Below are 22,550 nucleotides of genomic sequence, written 5' to 3'. Positions count from 1 at the left end.
AGAAAACTTAGAACAATTGGTAGATCAAATTTCATAATTAGACGGCTTGTAACAATTTTTCCTAATATTTGATCTTCCACTCATTCCTGGTTTCTCCAAATATTGCATAAAATTTTTAATTTTTTTTTTTGCTTTTTTTAGAGCTTGCCTGAATGTCCATTTCCTACTGTTCTTCCCCAATTCTAAACAGTTTTTCACACCCCTCCCATCAAGTTTAAAAATTAACCAATGCCTTTCCGTAATTCATTTCTTATTCAATCCTTACGCTTCATTACCCTAAATGAGCCATAACCACTCGCCCCGCTCAACTGTCTTCTTTCTGTTTCATCTATATTCAATATGTTATGCTTCATTGACTGAATGAATACTAATGATTCTAGGAGACCTTCAAAACAAAAACGTTCAAAGTGATTGGGAGGCGGTGTGTTTGGTGGGATTTCGTAGCTCGGCGCAATGTTTGAGGTAGGTGAAATGTTGTCAAACATTTTGGAAATAGATTGTGAATGAATTCCAGAGACATAATCCATTTCAAAATTGTTTTACCATTTCTATGTAGTTTACAAATTTTTTTGTAGTTTGTGAAATATTTGTTAAATTACTTCGCTTTTCCAACAGTTTTTACAAAAAAAGGTGCGAGTTTTTTGAAGGTTGCACAACTAAAAAATGATGTACGATTCGTTTCCAAGCAGTCAAAATGATAAAGCAAAAAAAAGTGAAGCATTTTCCCCGTGGGCACAAATTTCTGAGCAGAATGATTTGTATTTGGAGCAGCTAAAGTCATACTTCCTACAAGTGACAGTGTACCTTTTAAAGGTGGTGTAGCGCCAGTGGGGAATTTGTTAAAAATCACTCCTATGGTTTCAAAATGACCGAATATCATAAAACTTTTCAAAAAAATTTTGAAAGTGTTTTATTTACGGTCAAAAAGTGGCAATTACTCAGTTTTAGCCACTCATAATTTTGGAAGTCGACCAAAAAAAAAATTCTACATTCTTTATATTTTAATTATGTTGTAATTATTTGTATTGAATTATTTTAGGGGTCGGAACATACGACATTGCTTTGAATTTCCTTCAAAATTTTGGCAATTTGCCAGAACTTTGATCAAAAATTATGAAAAGAACTAACATTTTTTAAAGTGTTTTATTATGATATTCAGTTGTTTTGGCTCATTATAAGTGTATTTAAACCAAATCCCCACTGGCGCTACTCGACCTTTAATGCTCGGGATACAGGCAAAACCAATCCAAAAAAATTTCCAAAATTCACTTTAGTAACCTAGATAATATTATTCACATCAATTCATTGAATGCCGGAAACTCCTTAGAACAGCCCCAAAAAGCCGCTTGCATTTATTCCCACTGTTTCTCTCCCAGCTGACAAGTAAAACGTGAGGCTTTTGCCGAAATATGTCTGACAAGAATCTTCCCCCTTCATGCTCTCCATCCCGTCCTTTCACTTGGTCCGTCTTCTCGAGTATTCTTATTCTCATCATTTATCTTCATTTGCCGCTCTTCTCAACGCCGCTTCGAATTTTCATTGCGGAAAAAAAAACGGAATAAAACCGATATTTTGTGGGCAATCAATTTGCGAGAACTTGGTGGTTTTTTGAATTTTTGAGCTTCATATTTTGATTTTTGTCGAATTGCAATGGAACTTATTTTCAATTGAGTTCTGGTTTATATATATATATTTTTTGTTCTTAAACATTCAGTTTTTCTAGTGGAGAAATTTTTTTGTTTTTTTCCTACCATAGAATTTTTTTTGCATTTCGTTCTATTTCACATTTAATAAACGTAGGGTATAGTCAAACTTTTTAAATTGCTCTATTAAACTCGAAATTGTCTGCAAATACCGAATTTCTTAATGAAACTTATCGAAAACTTCTGAAAGATATGGTCTCTTACTTACAAAATTCCCTGAAACTAGTCAAAATTCGAAAATGACTGAATTGTCACTGACTCAGTGGCTGAAGACTAACTTTTTTGAAGTCACCGTCTAGTTTTGGGTGTACAAGACTTGCATTTTCAACTTGATTTAGGTACATTTAAGATCGATGGAAGATCAGAATTTTTTTTTTACAAAATCTGATCCTCCATCAGCCTTAAATGTACCAAAATCGAGTTGAAAACGCAAGATAAATGATTATTACACTCAAAATTAGATCCAGCTGCTGCGACGTTGACAAGTCTGTCAAACTTCAAATTTTAACTAATTTATGTTTTTGAGAAGCACTAACTTTTTTTTTGAGAAGTTTTCGAAAGGTTTAATTATGAAATTTGGCGTTTTCAGACAATTTTTAGCTAACTACACCATTTCTAATAAAAGCAAGAATGAAAAAACTCCTAGAGAGACGTTTTTGAATTTTTTTTTTTAATTCATAAGTTAAAAAAAATTGAATCTTCATTTCTAATATAACGACACTCTTTCAATAGTAAACATTTACGCGTGGATTAAGATTGAGATTTGTACAGAAATATAAAAGGTTTTTTTCGAGGGGGAACTAGGACCGTAACATTTCAGCACCCCTTTCCAATTAACCTATTTAAAACGAGTACCCAAACTATCATCAAAAATGCATAAACCTAGCGATGCAACAAATTTCAATCAGTCATCCACCACCATATGATCCCGGGTCGAAACCTTCATCATCTATTCACACCGGCTATTATTGACTCGACTATGATGACTTGAGAGACGTGGGGGGTCCACTCGGAAAAGATAGATACAGCGTTGTTGTGTCCCAAATTTTCTTTCTTTCTCTCCATCTTTTCTCACTTTTACTCTCTCTTCTTCCTCCCGATATACATTTCGCGTCGTGAATTTTGAATTCAGCTCCCGTTGGTCCGTCCGTATTGAATTTCCCCCCTCTTCTCCCATTTTCCACTTCTTCTCTTCCCAACTCTGTGATATTCGATGTTTTCCAAATATAAGTTTTCAATAAGTTAGGCTATTCTATTATAACTATTCTTTCTGGTTTCAAACTGATTCTACTGCCTGTTAAAGACTAAATACCTTAGCCATTCATCATTCGAGCATTCAGTTGAAGTTTCTTGTTTCGCTGGCTGCAAGCATACTTTTTTTTCTGACAACAACCGAAGAAAAGCTCGTGTCTTTTTGCTTCTGTCGCCGGCCATCACCCTCTCCGCTCGCAAGTTTTTTGTCATTTTGCGCCATGTTACAACTCATAAATCATTCATCATTTTTTCCTTCTCCTTTTTCGCTTTTTCTTCATTAATATGCAATTGTTTTGGGATCTATTTAGCACAGAGAGCTTGTTTGAGATTTCCAGAATTGCAAATTATGTCCTTTTTTGGCCAGGAAATGTACTAAGTGCAGGCGAAAATGAATGAGCATTTGCTTAAATGTCAATGTATGTTTTTGTGATGATCCGCGTTTTGTAGATTTATAACATTAAGAGTAAGTTCTATGAAAGACAGTTTCTTATAGTTGAAATCAAAAATAATAGATAACTGATGTTTTAATTTACGAAATGTGAAAAAATGATCTTTAAAAATCTCAGCAGTTTGAAACTCTGTTTTTTTTTTTTTGAAAAAAGAGTCTCATAATACCAAACAAGTTTTTTGCGATAAACGATTTTGAAGTATTAAATTACATTAAAAAATAAAATACAAATAATTGGCACTTCCCGAGTAGAAACATAAGAAACTGTTTTGAAAAAAAGACGCCATGAAATATATTCTTATTATAATTCTGAAAATTTTTCAAAAAAATCTCAACAATTTTTTTTTGCAATTTGCAAGGTTTATCCGTTGACCTGTAAATGTTTTTTTCTGGTAACCTATTAAAAAAATTTTCCATTAATCTTTTAGTCTATCACTAACCAGACTTGTCATCTTCTTTATTTCTCATTCTCTCCAAATGTAGTCGTTTTCTCATTTTCGGAGACTTCTCAACTACTCCTATGTATTACCCACTTTTCGACGACTGTTTTATCTTTTTTTCTCGTTTCTTGTCAAAAAAATTGATTTTGTGTCCTTTCTCTAAATATTTATGGTTCTCCAAAAGATGTGTCGAGAAGAACATGACTTTTCAGAGACGTATGAAAAATAGTAGTACTAGTTGTGGGAGTAATTATTTTCGAAATGCTAGGCTTCCGGAAAAGGTTGAACCTTGTTTATGCCATTGACTTTTTGAGAATTTAGTGGAAAATATAGTTGTAAAAAAGATTATTAGCACAAAAAAGTATTATATTTCCATCTAAAACTGCGCTGATTCTTGAATTTTAACCAGAAAAAAACCTAAAAAATGAGAATATACCCATTGTTTTTTCAAATTTGAGGTGTAGAGGCGGATGTTAAGATTTTGATTAAATACAGTTATTTTTATTAGACCCTCATGACCAATTGTCATGTATTAAAATATACAGATTGTTGAAAATATGTAGTCTTTGCTCACTGTCAACTTCTAAAAATGTATGCTTTTTGAGAAAAAGGCTAAAATAATATAAAATCGTTAAAAAATTTTTGGTCTTCCTTTTTTTTAATTTTTTCAAAAAAGTTCAACTAAGATATGTGGTCATTTTTACATTGTAGTTTTGAATAAATTTTCCACTGACGCTACTTCACAGCCGCCACTCTTTTACATATATATTACTTCAAAGTTAACAAAACCAAAACTTGAATAAAATTTTGGCGTTCCATTTTTGCAACTTTAATATAACTATGTACTTACCTGATTCTTACCTACAAACGTACCTAAGTATTTGGTTTCTTTAGATACGCTTAAGGCTGAAACAAAAACGTGCTTGCTTTTCATTGAACGTCAGCATAGACTATTTTATTTAATTTTTAGAATGGTCAACATTTTTTCGAATTTATTTTCCTTCAAAGTTTTCAAACTTTCTGTCTTACCATTAGCATTGTTTCAAATTGGAAAATCCAAGCGCCAATGCATCTGAGTGGGTCAGCGCAAGAGTCCATTTGCTCGTTTCATTAGCTACTCTCTACTCGGCTCCGCTACCTTTTTCTTCTTCTTCTTTTTCTTCTTCCTTTTTTTCTTCGCCCGCTTACTCATTTTCACTGCTTTAGTAGGCTATTATAGGTCAGTGAGCAGCTTTTGAAAACGGGTGTTTATGTTGTGGAGAGAGTGGCGAGGGAGGGAACCTCGTCACACATACATGCTCACACTCTTTTCTTCTTCTGCGTTTCCTTTTCTCTACAATTCGGATGGGTCCCGCCCTACTTCTACACCACTAACATACACCCGTCTTTGCACCCAACCCTTCAAAACATGTTAGGGTCCCGTTCAGCTTTTCAAAAATTATCATTAGTTTTTGAGAAATAGTACGGCTTGAATTTTCTTAATAATTTAATTCAGATTCTAACCGTAAATTGACATAACTTCAGTTGTAAAGTTTGCAACTTTCAACCTGAACAGATAAATTTTGAGTTTTTTGCGACTGTCATTTCACCAGATATTTTTATTGGATTTAACTAATTTAGCTATTTAATACATATAAGTAAAGTTTTTCCGAACAGTTTTCAGATTTAAAAAAAATCGCTTTTAGTCTAAAAAAAAGTAGGACTAATAAATTCTCTGAGAAAACCATGAGAGCAAAAAGTTCCTCATTTATTTTCTATTAACCAATCGCCAAACAAAATCGAGCACAAAATCGAGTGTGCACAGTAGGCCTAGCATATTTGGCGTCCGGTTTTATAATTTAGAAAATTTTCCGAAAGTAGATTTTCACAGCAGCCGACAATTTCCGAGTTCAGCCACTCATTATCAAATTATGTGATTAAGTATAGTGAGTGGCCAAACTCGAAAATTGTCGGCCGCCGTGAAAAACTGCCTTCGGAAAATTTTCTAAATTCCGAGACCAGATGCATTTGCGTCCGGTCCGGTCAAAACCGGACGACCGAACCCCAATTATGCCAGCCCTACTGTGCACACGGCGGCTCACAATCAAGTCTCAATTTTAGCCTGTAAACTTGTTCAGCTATGAATTTGGCCTTAAAATTATAACACTTCCTGTAGATATAATGTATAATCTCTAACCGTATTTTAAAATCAAATTTTGCAAAACAATAATTTCAATTTCAATTTAACCGAAAATACTAAAATCTTCCTCATGCCACAACGGAACAATCAAATTCATGTTCTCTTATTGGGATTAGATTGAGCTACTACGCTGCTCCTTCTTCCTCTTCCCCGGCGGTTTCCATCGCACCACTATTCATCTCCCTTGGGTATTTCCCCCCCTGCTGCCGCCTAATAAATATTGACTCGAGCCATTCGGTTTTCATCCCGTTTTTGTTTTCTTTTTGTTCTCCTGACAGCTTTCTCCCCCTACTCGCCTACATACAATTTGCAGAGTTACAATATTCCTCGACGAAGTGGGCTGATCTCCATCACCTACCTGTTGATCAGTTCAACAGTGTGGGTGGTTCAGGCTGGAAACCGACAAGAATATCAATACAGTGATGTGAGTTGATTTTGGAATTGTGAAATTTTGCTATGACTTATACACTTTTAAAATTTTTTGAAATTTGTAAAACTATTCAAAACCCTGAAAGGACCTTACATTAAAAAATTGTTTTGTTGCCTGGAACAACTAAAACACTTATTGTGCCTATGTAGACGCAATTTGTATCTGAAAATGTGATGCCCGTTGAAATCCAAGAACTGAAAATATAAAACATTGTTACCGGCTAAAATCCGTTTTATTAATCTGTTCCATGAATGTATTATTTAATTCAAATTTGAATCATAAATTGAAACTGATTTTTTAACTTTTTTTTAAAGTATAAATTGAAAGATTTCAGCTGGAAAATTTTGAAAATAGGCTGAAAGTGGCTGAGTTTGAATTTTTCTTCATTTTTCGTTAGTTTTTGAGAAAATCCAAAGCAATTTCGAATGTTCCGACCCCTACAATGTTTCAATATGACTAATTAAAATAAAATCAAAGTATGTATAAAAAATGTAATAAAAACATTTTTTTTTGGTCGACCTCCAAAAAATGAGTGGCTAAAACTGAGTAATGGTCACTTCTAAAAAAATTTCAAAAAGTTTTTTTTTTAATTTTATTATAATATTTGATCATTTTGGCATCATAGGAGTAGTTTTAAACACTTCCTCCACTGGCGCTACTCCACATTAAAAACGCAATCTCAAACACCCGAATTACATAATTTTGCGCTGCAATTCAACTTTTAAAAATCTTCAAGCTCATTTTTTTCACCATTCTGGATACCTCCGCCATAGAGGAATCAAAATTTGCCAAAAATGCTCATTCACTATTTATCTTTAAAAACAACCTTTCCTAATAACAGGATGCCATCGAGAATAAACTAATTTGCGCTGGAAAATTAGCCGACTACGCAGCGTGCCAATGTGATCCGTCCGCCGGCGAGTACTCCTGCATTAATGCTCAGTTTGTCGATGCAAACGTCTTTTTGGACATTGCCACTAATTACAAGTGAGTTCTCATTTCGCCCATCTGTCAATAATTTTTCAAACATTTCAGATATATCAAAAGTGTGACATTCCACGGAAACAATTTCCAAGATCTAACATCCACCCCATTGTTTGGAGCCGACTCGCAGACTAGTCTTATCAAGCTGAACCTCTCGGCTAATTACATTGGTAAGCGGATGCCGTTCGGGCAAAACAAGAGGTCCTACTGCTTCTTGAGAGACCATTAATTACTTCCTTAAAACCAAGGAAGCCGAAGGATAATAGTTGTTTACTAGATTTCGAAATTCATTAACGATTTGCAATGAAATAGTAAAAGTTTTGAAAAATGGAGCCAATTTTCAGTGAACCTGAATAGCAATGCACTCCGAAATATGCCGAATTTGCAAGTTTTGGACATTTCCAATAATGAAATTGTATTCCGACCTAGAGATGTCGATTTTCTCAAACATACTCCACATTTGACGCAGGTATATTTTTTTGAAAGAACTTTTCGAAAAATTGAAATACAATCATATAAAAATTGTTTTAATCAATATTTTAAACGCTCTTTTCGGATATTAGTAGTTTAACTATCAAACTTTGCAGAAAGCTCTAGATTTTTCGAAATAAAAATAATTTTTAACTCCTCCAATTGATTGAGAGCCAATTTAAAAGTAGAGTAGCGCCAGTGGGGATACCTATTTTAAATGCACACTTAAATATATTCAAAAACGGCCAAATATCATAATAAAACACTCAAAAAGATTATTTGATTTTTCATCATTTCCGGCCAAAGTTTTGGCAAATTACCATCATTTTGAAAAATGTGAGCTTTTGAGGAAATTCGAAGCAATGTTTCGACCCATACAATGTTTTAACACAAATAATTAAAACAAAATTAGAGTATAAAAACTGTAGAAAATTTTTTTGTTGCTCCTCTTCCAAAATTATGAGTGGCAAAAACTGAGTGATTGTCACTTTTTGACGGTACATAAACATTTTACAAAAATTTTTTGAAACGTTTTATTATAAAATTCGGTCATTTTGACACCATAGGGGTTGTTTTTTAACACTTTCCCCGCTGGCGCTACTCCTTCTTTAAGTTTTCAATTGAACGTTTCAAATACCTATTTTAAATGCTTTACATATAATACAAAAAAGTATTTTGCAGTGTACATTTTTCATGTTCAAGCTGTTTCAAATCTTGCACTTGTACTAATTTAAAAAAAAAAGGAAAATTACTGTGAGAATATTGAAATAAAAATATAATGAGACTTAAATATCGGCAAAGCCAATCAAAATTCAAAGTTAAATTTTCAGCTCTACATGCGCCGAGCTTTCACGGTTACAATCAACCGTACCCAGCAATTTGAGCTGATGCTCGAAATGTTCCGTCAAGCAAAACTCGAATATCTCCAGGTAGAGTCCCTTGTTATTTTTGCTAGTTTTCAAGTTGAAATTTAGTTTCGACAACAATTGGAACATATTTTATTTTTTTGCCGAAAAAATTCGTCATTTCATTCATATGAGCGGCGATTATTTGTGGTTTGATCAAAACCCTCTTGATCCGATTTGTTCTACAAAGCGCGGGGGTGTATTGTCGAAACTGGGTCCCATTATTTATGATTTGTACATGATGTTGCTGGGTAGCATTGCTGGGTAAATCAAAGATTAGTATCAGTCCCTCATTTGGAAATTCATTCTCGAAAAACCAGGAATGTTGCCCTTTCCGATCATCCGATCAAGCAAGACTTGAAGGTAGCGTGTTATCAAATCGGAAGTGAGGGAAAAGCAGCAAAACCTTCTGGTATTTTCCTCGGATTATAACTCCATTCTCAATTCTAAGTCCAAAAAACCCTGCAGGGTCTTATGATTGCAAAAAAAGTCAATGCAACCCATGTGCTAGAATATGAAAAAATGACATCACTTTTATGAGCACGTGGGGGGGGGGGGGGGGGAGAACGGTAGACAGCCAGACAGCAGATTGCTCTCAAGATCAGATGAACCTGTTGGTAACGATGCAACCGTTTTAGCTAATGGGAACCGCTCAAGATAAGATTGGGTACAGTTGGGTTACGCAAGCCAGAAAAAACATTTTATAAAGGGTGAGAATGACGTTGAACCATACGGTACTATTGATTAGCTGGCAGGTGGTTAAATGTTACATAATGTCTGGAATGTTCTTAGATAAAATCGCTAATCTTAGTTAACTTAGATGTAGTCAGATTTCAGAAATACTAGAACTAGAACTAGAGTAACTAGTATCTAGAGTAACATAACTAGAGTTGCCAATCTAGAGAAAATTTAAAAGATGGTATTAGAGTAAAAAGAGGCAGTATCTAAAAATCATGTTCTACTGAATTAACAACACATCAGTTATTACCTATCAAAATTTTGACAGGTTTTCTAGGAGTTTTATTAATTTTTAACCTGTAGAAATGCTTGAAACTACTCAAGAAAATGCCTGAAGTTTTAAAATTTTAAAATTTTCCAAAACTTTAACTGGGAATTTGAAATATGTACAGTTTTCTATACAATTTTGGGGTGCTCAATAATGATATATTTTTCTGATATTAAACCAAGACCCAACCCAAAATTTCCAATTTTTCAGGTGCTGGACTTATCCTATAACTTTATTCACAATGTGCCATTCGAGATAGCTTGCCCGTTCCCATCACTTCACACTTTGGATCTCCGTCAGAATTTCCTCAAAAATTTTATCGTGAACGAGACGTGTATCAAAGAGGTTAATACCATCAATCTCAGCAGGTTTGTGGCGAAAGTAGGAAAAAAGAAAGGGGAAGAGCATGGCACTCTAGTAAATTGCATTAGGTAATTGAAATGAAGGACAGACAAGAATTCAATTTCTAGTACCCTTGTTGGAAGTTGGGTTTGGGAGTTGGGTTTAGGGAAACTGCAGCTTTTTCAGAAAGAAATTAATGGTACTTTTAAGTTTTTTTTTACTGTTATTTATTATTTTTACAATGAAGCTTGAACTTGTATGTATTTCCAAAGTTAGTTATGGTATTTTTAAGTCTAAAAATATACAAGCATCGAATGTTGTTCTTCGAATCAGATTTGAAAAAAAAACAAATTTCATTCAACATTTCAGGAACCAGTTCTACGTGATTCCAAAAGATTTCCGTGCTCTGGCGGATAAAGCTCAACCTGAAACATTCTTGCTGCGCAACCAATTCTACTGCGACTGCAACTCCAAGGAATTCATAACATGGCTGCGATCTACGAAATCGGTAAGACTACGGTGTAGCGTTGGCCGTGATGGACTCGGCCACATTTTTAACTCGCTGATCTGACCATCGAAACGAAGCGAGTTTAGACCGAACTTGCATACCCCCAGTTCTGCTGGCTCGGCTTAATTTTTCATTGACAACCACTACAACAGGCACATCGGGCAAGGATGCCTGTGAAAGGTGGTAGATCAAAGTTACCGGAACATGTTTACTTTTCATAACTCACTAAACCCCGTTGTCCCAGCATGTGACAGACACACATTTTTTGCCCACGCAAATGAAAGTGGAAGTACATAGAATCCAATCAACTTGTATTTGTCGCTGTCGCGTGGGCGAATTTGGTACGGTTCTTTTGATCCTCTAGTTTCCAACCTATTTTTTCTTTTTTTGGAATTAAGCTTTGTATGTACATAGATCAAAATTTAGACGCATGCTTATCAATGACACTTAAATTGTCTGTAAAGAATCATTAAAAAGCAAGACAATGTGTGGAATGATTCCTTCCAAGTATGGTCTTCAGGTATCAATCAGACCATATTTGCATAGCATTAAATGATAAACTATACAATATTGTTCTCTTCTTAACAATAGTGATTCAATTGTTTACAGGTGCGAGAGAAGAACAGTTTGGTGTGCGACAGAGCAAGTCCGAAGATGTATGTTGGAGCCCGGATTGCAGAGGTGCCCCTGAACAAGCTTACTTGCGACGAGCCGCTATTCACCAGTATGAGCTCTTTTAAATTCAATTTTTATTCTATGATTATTGCTTTTATTGTCTCAAAAATGATGTTCTAAATCCACCTGTCCTATTTTTTTTTCCTTTCTCGTGTTTCAGTGCTACTGACCGGTCTTTCTCTTTTCCTCTTGCTTATTTTAATGCCAAATCATAATTTTTTTTTGCTTCCTCGTCTATTGTATCAAAAAGAATAAACAAATAAGATTTTTGTCATTGAAAAAAAAATATTTTCATATATCTTATGCCGTTGCAAAATACATGGAAATTAATAAAGCTTGAGGACGAAGAAGGGGGTTTGTCTTTGGAGCAAAAATACAGATAAAAAATGAAGTGTACGTACCAGTGAGAGATGTTCCCTATCATTGGGAAAAAGAAATGTAGGAGGGGTGGGAATTTGAAAAATAATGAAAAAAAATCGTGTAACACAGAAAATTGGGATACTCGAAACGTCATATTAAGAGGTTAAATCGTCTATTTGAAAAAATAACAAATTATTGCTTGGATTGAGTTTCGAAACTGAGATGTTATACCAAAAAAATATTGAAAATATTAAAAAAAAAATAATAAAATTTAACTTTGTCTAAACTGTGATAATACATTTTGCATAACACTAATGCAAGGGGAAAAAATACAAAAAATATATAAATATTACATGTATAGAAAATAAAACTCTTTTCTTAAAATACAATGATATAGTAGTCGTTGAGAGGAAGAGAGACAGGATGAACCGTTTTTGAGTATCAGCGTTTTTCAGCAAATGCCGAACACTGAGAAAGTATTCGCGTCTAACTGATTGTATTGAACTTTAAGTGAAATTTTGACGATCAGATGAGTGAATGAGAAATGTGGGTAGATGGTCTAAAGTAAATGCAGATGTGTGTGTGAAGGAGGCGGTTTAGACACCTCGAATCGCTGGGTCGACAAGGGCTTTGACAGCAACTCCGATATCAGTGAATACACGGCATTGACGACGTTTCGCCATATCCTGGAAAACAATTATTTTTTTATTTGTAATTTAATTTATTTTTCAGCGTGCAAAATTGTAGTTTTGCACCCCCTTTGCGCTTTTTTGAAAAGCTTCTTCTCTCAGGTTGGTCTCGCGCTTTTCCTCCTCACTCAGACTCTCAACACGCCACACACGTCCGCCTATGATGTCATGAGTCTTGTTTTGTCAAAAGAAAAATATATAGGATCGCCACCAATATGGGCTCGCCGTCTTTATGTTTTGAAACCTGATCTTAAAACAAATTTCTCCCTTCCCGCTGGATCAAATTTTGCGGCTGCTTGTCTCGTCCCAAGCCTAAGACGCAAAGCTCGTCGACTCAAATATTCAACGCATGTGAAGAGACACGTCATACTAGCTAACCAGAAGAGTCTTTAAATAGATGTAGCTATTTTGAATAGGAAGATTATCGCTTTTATCATAGTCAATATCAACGGCCACTCGGAAATTGGAATTTTCAACCACATCATCATCATCATCAACATTATGGAATTCAAAAATTATACCTTGAGATAACAAAAAGCGATTTGATAACAATCGTTGCGACGCCGTCTGGCGGCTCTGGCATGGTCTTTTTCATCAGCTGTCATATCGTCAGGACCCTCCAAAATTTGAGATGTTGCCGGCACGCAGACAGTGCCTTCCCAGTTTGTGTGGCCAAGAATGTATGCGATCTGAAATGGAAAAACACATAATTCAATGTATTTTTAATTAGTTTTATTTTTTCTCAATGAATGAAAAATGTGTGATGGGTGTGATAAATGAATGACATCAGAATCTGGTTCTAAAGATTTAAGAACAAGTTAAAATTGTATAAGATTTTATGTGTTTTCATTGTTGGTCAGTTGATGCGAATGGCGTTGCAAAAATGCCACTTGCTGTCAATTTCCTTTTTCTTTTTGGAAAGCGATAATAGAATATGGAAACAAAATCGGAAGAAACCGAACAGCTGACACTCGATTATTGTCGACGCTTTTGATCTTTTAACAATCACCTCGAAATTACGTCAGAAATACATATTTAGGCCATTTTATGACAATCGACCATTTAACGATAACGGTTCGCTTTGTTTTATTGGCATATACACACGAGAAAGCATTGCACACGTATTATGTCTTGTGAGGGCTTTTTTGTCGAAACGCATTAAAAAGATGAGGTGCTCAGCAACAACAATGCTTACCTCGACCATTCCTGAGAGGAAGGTTGTTGTTGACGGAATGTAGTAGAAGAACTTCTTATGGTGATGGAACCAGGTTCGCAGGCAATTCATGCGATTGTCCAGTTGAAAATTTGGAGTAGCTAAGACGTAGGAATAAGGAGTACCCTTCCCGCTGAAATATTATTTATTACTAGTTTAATGATATGAATCAATAAATAAATAATAACTTACTCTAAAGTAGGTGCTGCTAGTTCTTGGACCCAACTGTTATCATCCGGAGAGCTTGAGCACAACTCAACAACGGAGCAGTCAATGTTAACTTTGGTTTCACTATAATAATTTTAATATTTATTATAACTTGATATTTGCTATGTTTTCAAACTAACTGTTGTTTTGGAAGAAAGGAGCTTGGCACAATGAAGCTTGATGCACCACTGTCGTCCGGGAAGAACTTCTCGAAATTTTGCTTCGACCTCCGCCGAACCAACGTTTTCGAACTAATGGTTCCATTGACATTTGTTGCTTTAAGGGTCACTCTTGGGGATGGAATCGCTGCTGTCGCGTGGTACATAACTGCAGATGAGTCGGCGATCATTCTTGGATACCTTTTTCGAAGCTCTTGGACTTTGTATATCACTCCAAAAAAGACGATATTCAACATGAGAAGAGGTACTAGGATGTAGAATAGGGGCAGTGCTGGGAAGGCAAACGAGATTGACAGTAGTACGGTTAAATCGATGAGCCCTGTTACAACAGTTTTTGTGGCGTAGTTTTTGCAAACTTTGATGGTTTGAGCAGCTAAACTTTTTACGTTCCGTACAACTCTCCTTGCCCTGATCTGGAGGTATGGTAGTCGGTTGTTCTTAGATCTCATAGCTTCCGTTAAACTTTGTCGTCCCAGCATCTCCTCCTCAATGAATTCCAAAGCATCGGGAATCGTATGAAGCATGGGTACTTGATGGCATTCCAGAATTCTATCCAGCAATTGGCATGTCCGATTTCTATCTGGCAAGTCGTCGGGATGTGCTTTCTCTGCCCACTCTGTCTTTCCAAGAAAGACGACCACGAGTTTGGGGGATTTTCGAGCGGCAAAGTAGGCAATCTCTAAGAAGCTTGTAGCGTTCACCGTGGCTGGATCAATGACGAATAAGAACAGCGATGAGCTCTGAAAAATATTTGTATAATGAAATGAAAAAATAAATATCTATAAAGCCTATAATACCTCTTTAGCGATGGACTCTTCATAAATCATGTTTTCACTCCAAAAACTTCTCTGCGGATCGTAATAAGTGATTCCTCTCTTTTTGAGAAAAGGAATCACAGATTGCCGTCTCCAAACCGTTGTCCCACATGATCCACCAAGGAAAACATCGTAGGTTTCTCGGGAGCTAGTCGGTTTCTCATCGTTTGGACCAGTCGGCTTGGGTGGTTTACAGACGCAATTTCCAGCCACCTTGCACTCCTCGCCATTTTTACAGCACAGCGGAGGCGCTTTGGACAGTTTTCTGCACTCGATCGGGGATTTTGGGCTTTTTCTTCCGCTTTTCTCTGTTGTTTCTTCACTGAAAATAAAAAAATTTGAAAACGATTAGGAAAAAAATTTAACAATTTTGAAAATTACTAATTCAACTGTTATTTATTTTCCAAACTCTAACCTGACACTAATTTCTCTTGGCGCTGAACATCTAGTCATAATTCTCCGTTTTTCAAATAAGGCACTTTCAGTTCTTGAGTTGTTGTGTGGGGATCTTAAATTCATACGTCTCGACTGATATCACGAAGATATATGATGGGAAAAAAAAAGAGTGAGAGGAAACGGATAAGATATAGGATGATGTGGAAGAGGTGGGGAGAAAAGAGAATGTATAAAATTATTCAAGTTAGAAAAACCAAAAGTCGGAATGAGAGGGGGATAGAGAGAGGGAGAGAGATAAAAAAAAATCGGGAATTCAGTTTCTAATCGAATTAGTAAAACCGATGGAGGGAGAGTGATGACTGAGAACTAACGTGATAGAAGGTGTTGGTTTATTCTTAAGATCTTTTCTCCCTCTCTCTACCATTCTTGTACAAAACCTTCAACAAAAATATGATAAGATTTCACGCTTCATAAGTCATTCGGCACCGCCCAATTAATTGGAATTAGGATTAACAATCCTTGCGATTGCCGTTGTAGAATGGTCTTTGAAGACGACGATGAAGGAAGGAAAGAACCGAACCGAAACTGACGGCGGCAGTCAGTAATGGCGAATCTATTGGGGAGACAGGTGCCCTCAGAGCGGTGCCCATGTTGCAGAGTGACCAGATGGCGTTCATATCTTCAAGTGCGTATGCATGGTGATCTTTCGATCCGTTTCTGTTCTTTTTGCCCGCCCGCCCCGTACAGAGCCAATGCACCCAGGTAAACGATGGGTACCCGCCCACTTTAAAGAGATGGAAACCATACTCGGTTGGAAAAGGGTGGAGAGAAGAGAGCGAGAGCAATATTTTATAGATTTATTAATCGGGGAGTTGATTTGCCGGACGGAGGCCGATTTTTGTTCGAGATCATTGAGTTGTATACACTTTTATCGGTGATCCGATGTTAAGCCCTACTGGTGTGGGTGGAAACGGGTGAAAACCGCATTTTATAGATTTTGAATTTTTAATGGTTTTTTGTATCGGACAGATTTTCAAATCAGACTATAGATGTGATCAAGATGACATCACAAAGATGACAATGAAGATTGCAGAGTGGCAAGGTATAAAAATAAAATATGAATACTATGTAGCTCTTCTTGAAAATTTCGTTTGCTTCTAACGACAAAGAAGTAGACAATGAAAAAAATCAAAAAACTAAAAAAAAAGGACTACAATTAAAACGTCCTTCCTAATTCCTTGATAATACATTTTTCCTAATCGAGTCATTGAATTATCAGAAACCAACAATGACTCAAAATGTCGACTTCCGACTGCCTAATGTCAGACTGAAAAACTAGAAAATCAAGAAATCACGTGTTGATCCAATCCAAGTCATAATCTCAAATTCGAGTCAAATTTGAGCTGAGACAAAAAAAAATTGGAAAAACAGGAAAATAATAAAGAAGGCGGATTAAAATGCATAGTATGGATTAATGACGTTCCACAATATGAACATGACATTTTGGTGAAAAAGGTGCTGGCGTCATTTCCATATGTTACTGAATTAGATTACTAGGATATTTCAGTAATCCGTTTTTAACTGAATTGGCATTAATTTTTTCAATTCTCGGCAGTTTGTTGAGCACTAAGAATTTAAATGGTATAGGTAGGCAGTGGCAAACGTCATTCCCACAAAAGGTATCATTATTTGCCTTGCATGTCATTAGAATCAGTGAACAGGACAATGTTACTCAACCATTCGTTCATTAAAGATTCGCTGATTACGTATGCATATATGTATCTACTGTGACCACACTTTTTTTTGAATCAAACCAAAATATTTTCGCAACTTTTTTTACTATTTAAATGATGTGAGTCGAATTGTCAGATCTTATCAGTTTTATTCCAAAAATTCTCTCACCTTCTTATCAAATAATGTGTGAGTTTTCGAGGAGCGAAAGGAAATGAGAATTGCTTGCATTTTTGCATTTACTGCACAAAAATAATTGCTTTTTTACTTTTTTTTTACGAGGTGACAAAGTTCGACAATCGAACCAAAATGTATCAATCTGTTTGGCAATGAGCGTTAAGAGAACATAAAAGATCAGAGAGAGGAGAAGCAAATCTTTAATGCAAATATCAAATCGGTTAGATCGAACGAATTTTTTAGCGACTCGTGACATTACACAGACAAGGAAACAAAGAGATGAAGGATTCTAGAAGTTTCATTTAGAAACTATTCAATGATGTATACGAATTTTACGTTAGTCTATTTACAAATAGTGCGCAACAAAAACAAGAAGCTTTTTTTAATATCAATATCAACATCTGTGGATTAAAAAAATGACAGACAGCAAAAATAACAACACCACGTCACTTAATATTCGCATCGACTACAAACAGCTCTGAAAGCGTCTCGTAGTAGCGTTAGTGTTAGTGTCCATGGGTTATTTATTATCATCATTACAGTTTCTTTCGACAAACATTTCAAATTCCTATTCAAATATTGACTACAGAAGAGTAGAGAAGAAGTAGAATAGTGAATGGGGGGGGGGGGGGAATAAGAAATACGAAGAAGAAAAAAAAATCGCGTCGCATCTGATCCACGAGTAACTTATAGAATGTTTATTTGCTTTTTGCAAACATTCTACGAGATGAAAAGAAACTGTGGATGATGACGGTGAGGATCGGGTGAAAATGTGACGGTTTGTACTGTACTGGAGCGTCCATCGGTATGTGTTTTGAGCCAATAAAGGATTTGTGATTTGACGTCAAAAGAAAAGCGTAAAACAAGTACAACAAGTAAAGGAAATTTGAACTTGGTGGTTTTTCACTGGATTTTTTGACTGTGTATCAAAAATGAGGGACAAAATTGCAAACCAGACATCATAACTTTGATGTAACGATCACTCCACACAGCCCATTCCAAAAAAAAAAATTAAATGACCAAAAGTAACTAAATATATAAGGTGGAGGATTTTATTTCAATGGGAGCACAATATGGTGGTTCAATCCTTTATGATGAATGAAAAAAAAGTGCCGAAAGGAGCACAGAGCACATAATTGTTTGGTGAGAGCGGTTTCGGAGATGAGGATTTGAACCGTTTTATATTTACAATGCGTTTCCTTTCCCATCTTTCGACGTCATTGGGAGGAACATGTTCAGCTGATAAAGGAGCACAATGGATATGGAATGTGGATTTTTTCCCGGTTTTTTTTTCTTTTTTTTCCAGCGACTGAATGAAAAGAATATTTTCAGCAATCTGTTATTAGAAGATTACGTGATAGGCAACATGACGTTGTCTTTCTAGTAGAAGTATATCTAAAATTATAGGTTTTAGCGTTCAAAAGGATTAATACTGGCTTCGAGAGAAAAGTGAAATGAACTAAATAAACAGCTTTGAAATTTAGATGGCATCACATCACCTGTGCCAAAACTTTGAGAGCTATGAAACATTTAAGGAAAGGAATGGCAAGAAAACTCTTACGCGTTGACATAGCAGCTGCAAATGTGAGGGTGGAAATAGACAAATAAGGTATTGGGATAAGTGAGTCGAGAGTCAGAGAAAATCTAAATCTTGCTAGCTACATTTTCAATTTAACACCACGACGCGTCACGCATTTGGAAAATGACAGAGCAGGTGATGTCAGGCAGCTTTGCATTGAGATTTACCGGAAGAACACAATTTCTCTGATATATTCCGCCGCCAATTTCCGTGCCAGATTAAGCATTTGTGTATGTGTGTGTGTGAGTGTGTGCGGTTGATGATGGAAATGTAATACATCAGCGTTGAAATAAAGTTGGGATCATCGTCGCAGAGTGAGGCCATGCTTGTGCGGGTTAAAACACAACTTGTCAGAAAAATCATGATGTGTGATAAGAAAGGGTTAAAAGAATCAAAGGATGAAGACATTTCTAGAAGTTTGAAAACAAACTCGAGACATGTTGAGTCAGAAGCAGCACAATTAGAAAGTTTTTGACCTCAGGTTATATTCACAAAGCTTCACAAAACACAAGTTGATAAGACTAGGCAATAAGATTTCTTCGAAAACTAATATAAATTTTCGATCTTTTGAGAATGACAATATTATCATCAAAATTTGTAATAGGTTACATTTACAAGAATTCCAAAATGATATTCTCCAAAAATCAATTGTTCAAATAACTACATATTATTATGCATGTTCCGACCCCCACAATGTTTCAACACAAATAATTAAAACAAAATCTTTTTCTACATAAAAAAAATGTAGGAAAAATTTTTTTATCGACTTTCAAAATTATGAGTGGCAAAAACTGAGTAATCACTTTTTGACTGTAAATAAAAAATTTTCAAATTTTTTTTGTTGAAAAGTTTCATTATGATATTAGGTCATTTTAGAGCCATCGGAAGAGTTTTGAACATTGTCCCTACTGGCGCTAATCCATCTTTAAATTAAAACAAAGGACCAGATAAAGAAATTTCAAATACAGAACTTTCGAAGCAAAGAGTATGTAATGTTGGAATAGAATTATTAAAACTACTTCCAAATGTGAAAAAAATAATAAATGATAGTGCCGTTAAAGTTGAGCATATTTCTCACAAACAGTAACATCCTATAATACTTGAGCTATCTTGAATTTTAATTTAAAAAAATCATTCTAAAATTAACGGTTTAAATTCAAATTTTCAGTAAAACAATAGTAATGTTCTTTTGATATCAGTAAATATTTGAAAAACAAGCGCAAAATTTTTTTTCTGTTTTGATTTCAGAACTTTGTATATTTTCATACCATTCATCGAAAAATTATTGCACAAAACATATTTTTGGGTGTTTTTTTTGTTAAGCGAAGGTTGTTTTATTTCAAGATTCCAGATTCAATGTTTAAAGCTTAATTTATCAAAAGTATGTTAGACGACGGTTTCCAGTGGGAAGGGAAGAGCAGTAACTTAGGGAGATTAAAATCTCTCTTTCTTAAAATTTATGACGTTGTGTTTTGTCTGTCTGTGACTAACACCAAAAGAAATAGATCTATGAGAATATAGTAATGAATATCAGAGAAAAAAGTGTGTATATTTAATGACAGATCACAGAAGAAAAAAGAACTCGCCGCCATGCTTCTCATTATAAAGTTGTTATTTTTCAGTGAAGCATGTGAAATAAGAAGGTTACAGAGTGTGATCTCATGGGACTTTGATAAATTTAATATTGCCCGGTGCTACATTTTGATATCACTTGTGTTTAGGAAATGAGGAAATAAATAAATGTGATTGCAGTCATTTTGTTCAGGTGACTGAAACCTTCTTTAAAGTTGGTCAGGGGGGGGGGGTCTAGTCATCGAAGAACTGGTCATGCCAAGAAAAAACGTGCCAGGTTTCGAATTTTCTGCAAACCGAGAAAAAATAAACTTTGAAACCCACTTGGTAGATGCACAGAGATGGGAAGTGAAGGAGACAATGTTCATTCCGAGAATCTGGTTCTGCTCGCCGCCGTCATTGTCTGAAAGTAAAAGAAAAATAACATCAGGTGAACTGATAAAACGGTATCAAAGACTGAAAACTTTCTGGCAACACCTGGAATAAAGAAAGAAAAAATAAAAGTGACATAACAGTACGCTCATGTGAGGAATGTCAAAGATCATGCAACAATGTCGCGTGCCAATTGATGAGGAAATCTAATAAGACAAATGAAATTAATCGTACCATTGAAAAACTGGTGAATGAGACAAAAGAAAAGAGGAAGAGACTGGAAATAAATTGGAAAATGGCGTAGAAATTGCAGAAGAAAAAAAGAAAAAAAAGAGGAAAAAGAAATGAAAAGAGAATGAAGAGGCTATGACATCAACTTGTAAACATTCATTTGACCTTCTTTCCAAACAAAATCAAAATTGCCGCCGAGTTCTATTGTGGTTTTTTTTTCATTTCCAACGCAGACCCCGAGGGTAAAAACAAGCTTTTCATTGAATAGCTAAAACGACTTCCTACCTACGATTACCAGTGTCATTGAGAATCAAGGTGACGTTATGAAGGATTTAAAGGCGGTATTAAAAAATGTTGGTGTAAAAACAATCCAGAAAATTAATGCGAACTCGTAGTAAACTCACAGGGTGGCCCATAATTATGGACCACCCTTTAAAATTTTCTATGAATGCAAAATGTTTGAGAAAGTTCAGAAGATTAACACAACTCATATTGAACTACATTAGCTAATAACTTTTAAAAAAATGAATTCACTACGTCAATAATTTCAAAACTTTTGCAACAATTTTAGCATGGGAAATCCGCATTTCTTGTGATGTCTAAGAACGGAAAATGAATAAATTTTTCGTCCATCTCGAAAATACTATGCAAATAACTAAGCGAGTGTGTATACACACACACATATCCTATTCCTGGATATGATTGCATCAAGTGACGTGTTGGAGCTGTGTGTGTGGTTGGAGGAGCCTGAGCGAGAAGGATAGGAACTTTTTATGAAATGGAATATATATATATATATGTATATATATATGCGAGGAGATTACTATGAGGATTTATATGATCTTGATTTTCGCAAATCTCTATCAGATTTCCATCTCCACCCTCAATCTCCACTTTACAAGATGATATTAGAAATTGAATTTTTTATTTTTTATTTTTCATCCATAGAAAAAAGGGAAGTGGGTGAAAAAAATAGAAAAATACGATAACGATCAAATTTTGTAGTGGGTATTATCACTAGATAATAAAAACCAGTATACAAAAAATAACAGATTGGGAATGATGAGTAAATAGTGTTTAATATAATATAGTAAGTACTAACAATAAGGCCAATTAAAGATTGTCCAAATGGCTTTGATAAGTCAGGATTTGCACTTTTGAATTTTCTCATTAGTTTATGCTTTTTAAATAGAAACACCAATCATATGATGATGTCAACAGAAAAAAAAGTGACGACACTTTTTTACGAGTTATTCTAATTAGACTGATGAAAAGGAAAAGAGATAGGCAACGATAGGAAAACATGTGATAGGAGAGAGGAAAAACGATGTACATAGAGTATATATACAATAATACCAGCTATTGCAAAACAAATTAAAGCAACTTTTTCTTGGAAAATATAATAATAGTATTTCAAAAAAATCTTGTAAAATATAAAATTTGAAAATCTATTGACTGATCAATAAACAAAGTGATTAAAAAATTTTTCAATATATATTTGATAGTGAGACTTCCAAAAATCAAAAGTAAGTGGCCACAACATTCTAGATCTTCTACGTCAGTTATAATCCTTTTAAGATCTGATTCAATAATTTTTTTTCACAGAACATTCAAATAGGTTATGTAGATTTTCTATCTTCATATTTTCATACTCGTCTTCTTAATTCTTGTACAAACTATAATA

At 35.0% G+C, this 22,550-nt stretch overlaps 3 protein-coding genes and 4 non-coding genes across 11 annotated transcripts; 4 read left to right on the top strand and 3 right to left on the bottom strand.

The window, feature by feature from the left end:
- Positions 1-378: 378 nt before the first annotated feature.
- Positions 379-11,684, top strand: lron-3 (LRRCT domain-containing protein; the record flags this gene model as incomplete). 4 transcript variants are annotated; one of them, NM_001373598.2, is made up of 9 exons in its annotated part: positions 379-462; positions 6,338-6,448; positions 7,296-7,441; positions 7,490-7,608; positions 7,783-7,907; positions 8,740-8,838; positions 10,031-10,188; positions 10,532-10,670; positions 11,280-11,684. In NM_001373598.2, 9 exons carry the CDS (start codon positions 454-456, stop codon positions 11,463-11,465), a joined length of 1,092 nt encoding a protein of 363 aa, NP_001359588.1. The 4 variants fall into 4 exon arrangements, with proteins under 4 accessions (NP_001359588.1, NP_001359701.1, NP_001123092.1 ...); NM_001373599.5 differs by lacking the exon at positions 379-462 and having other exon boundaries at positions 11,280-11,614; NM_001129620.4 differs by lacking the exons at positions 379-462; positions 6,338-6,448; positions 7,296-7,441; ... (3 more) ...; positions 10,031-10,188; positions 10,532-10,670 and adding an exon at positions 11,011-11,190 and having other exon boundaries at positions 11,280-11,590.
- Positions 5,034-5,147, bottom strand: C02C6.11. Its single transcript, NR_072768.1, has one exon. It is a non-coding gene; the product is annotated as an Unclassified non-coding RNA C02C6.11 (non-coding RNA).
- On the top strand, positions 5,034-5,164 carry C02C6.5. The gene has a single exon (NR_072767.1). It is a non-coding gene; the product is annotated as an Unclassified non-coding RNA C02C6.5 (non-coding RNA).
- On the top strand, positions 5,841-5,931 carry C02C6.13. Its single transcript, NR_102240.1, has one exon. It is a non-coding gene; the product is annotated as a small nucleolar RNA C02C6.13 (small nucleolar RNA).
- On the bottom strand, positions 11,626-20,666 carry olrn-1 (G_PROTEIN_RECEP_F1_2 domain-containing protein). Of its 2 annotated transcripts, none has more exons than NM_001029163.8 (7): positions 15,224-15,322; positions 14,791-15,130; positions 13,955-14,733; positions 13,800-13,898; positions 13,590-13,740; positions 12,916-13,083; positions 11,626-12,391 (listed from the first exon to the last, which is right to left on the bottom strand). In NM_001029163.8, the coding sequence occupies exons 1-7, from the start codon at positions 15,259-15,261 to the stop codon at positions 12,302-12,304; spliced, it is 1,665 nt and encodes a 554-aa protein (NP_001024334.1). In that variant the 5' UTR covers positions 15,262-15,322; the 3' UTR covers positions 11,626-12,301. The 2 variants fall into 2 exon arrangements, with proteins under 2 accessions (NP_001024334.1, NP_001359691.1); NM_001373597.3 differs by lacking the exon at positions 15,224-15,322 and adding an exon at positions 20,588-20,666 and having other exon boundaries at positions 11,627-12,391.
- Positions 15,915-16,038, top strand: C02C6.4. The gene has a single exon (NR_072766.1). It is a non-coding gene; the product is annotated as an Unclassified non-coding RNA C02C6.4 (non-coding RNA).
- Positions 20,628-20,663, bottom strand: C02C6.14 (uncharacterized protein; the record flags this gene model as incomplete). The annotated part of the gene is made up of 1 exon (NM_001361829.1): positions 20,628-20,663. One exon carries the CDS (start codon positions 20,661-20,663, stop codon positions 20,628-20,630), a length of 36 nt encoding a protein of 11 aa, NP_001348782.1.
- Positions 20,667-22,550: the final 1,884 nt, after the last annotated feature.

Source organism: Caenorhabditis elegans, chromosome X (assembly GCF_000002985.6).
Source record: "Caenorhabditis elegans chromosome X".
NCBI classification, from domain to species: Eukaryota; Metazoa; Nematoda; class Chromadorea; order Rhabditida; family Rhabditidae; genus Caenorhabditis; species Caenorhabditis elegans.
Note: the sequence above shows the minus strand (reverse complement) of the source record. Positions and strands in the feature narration are given on the sequence as shown.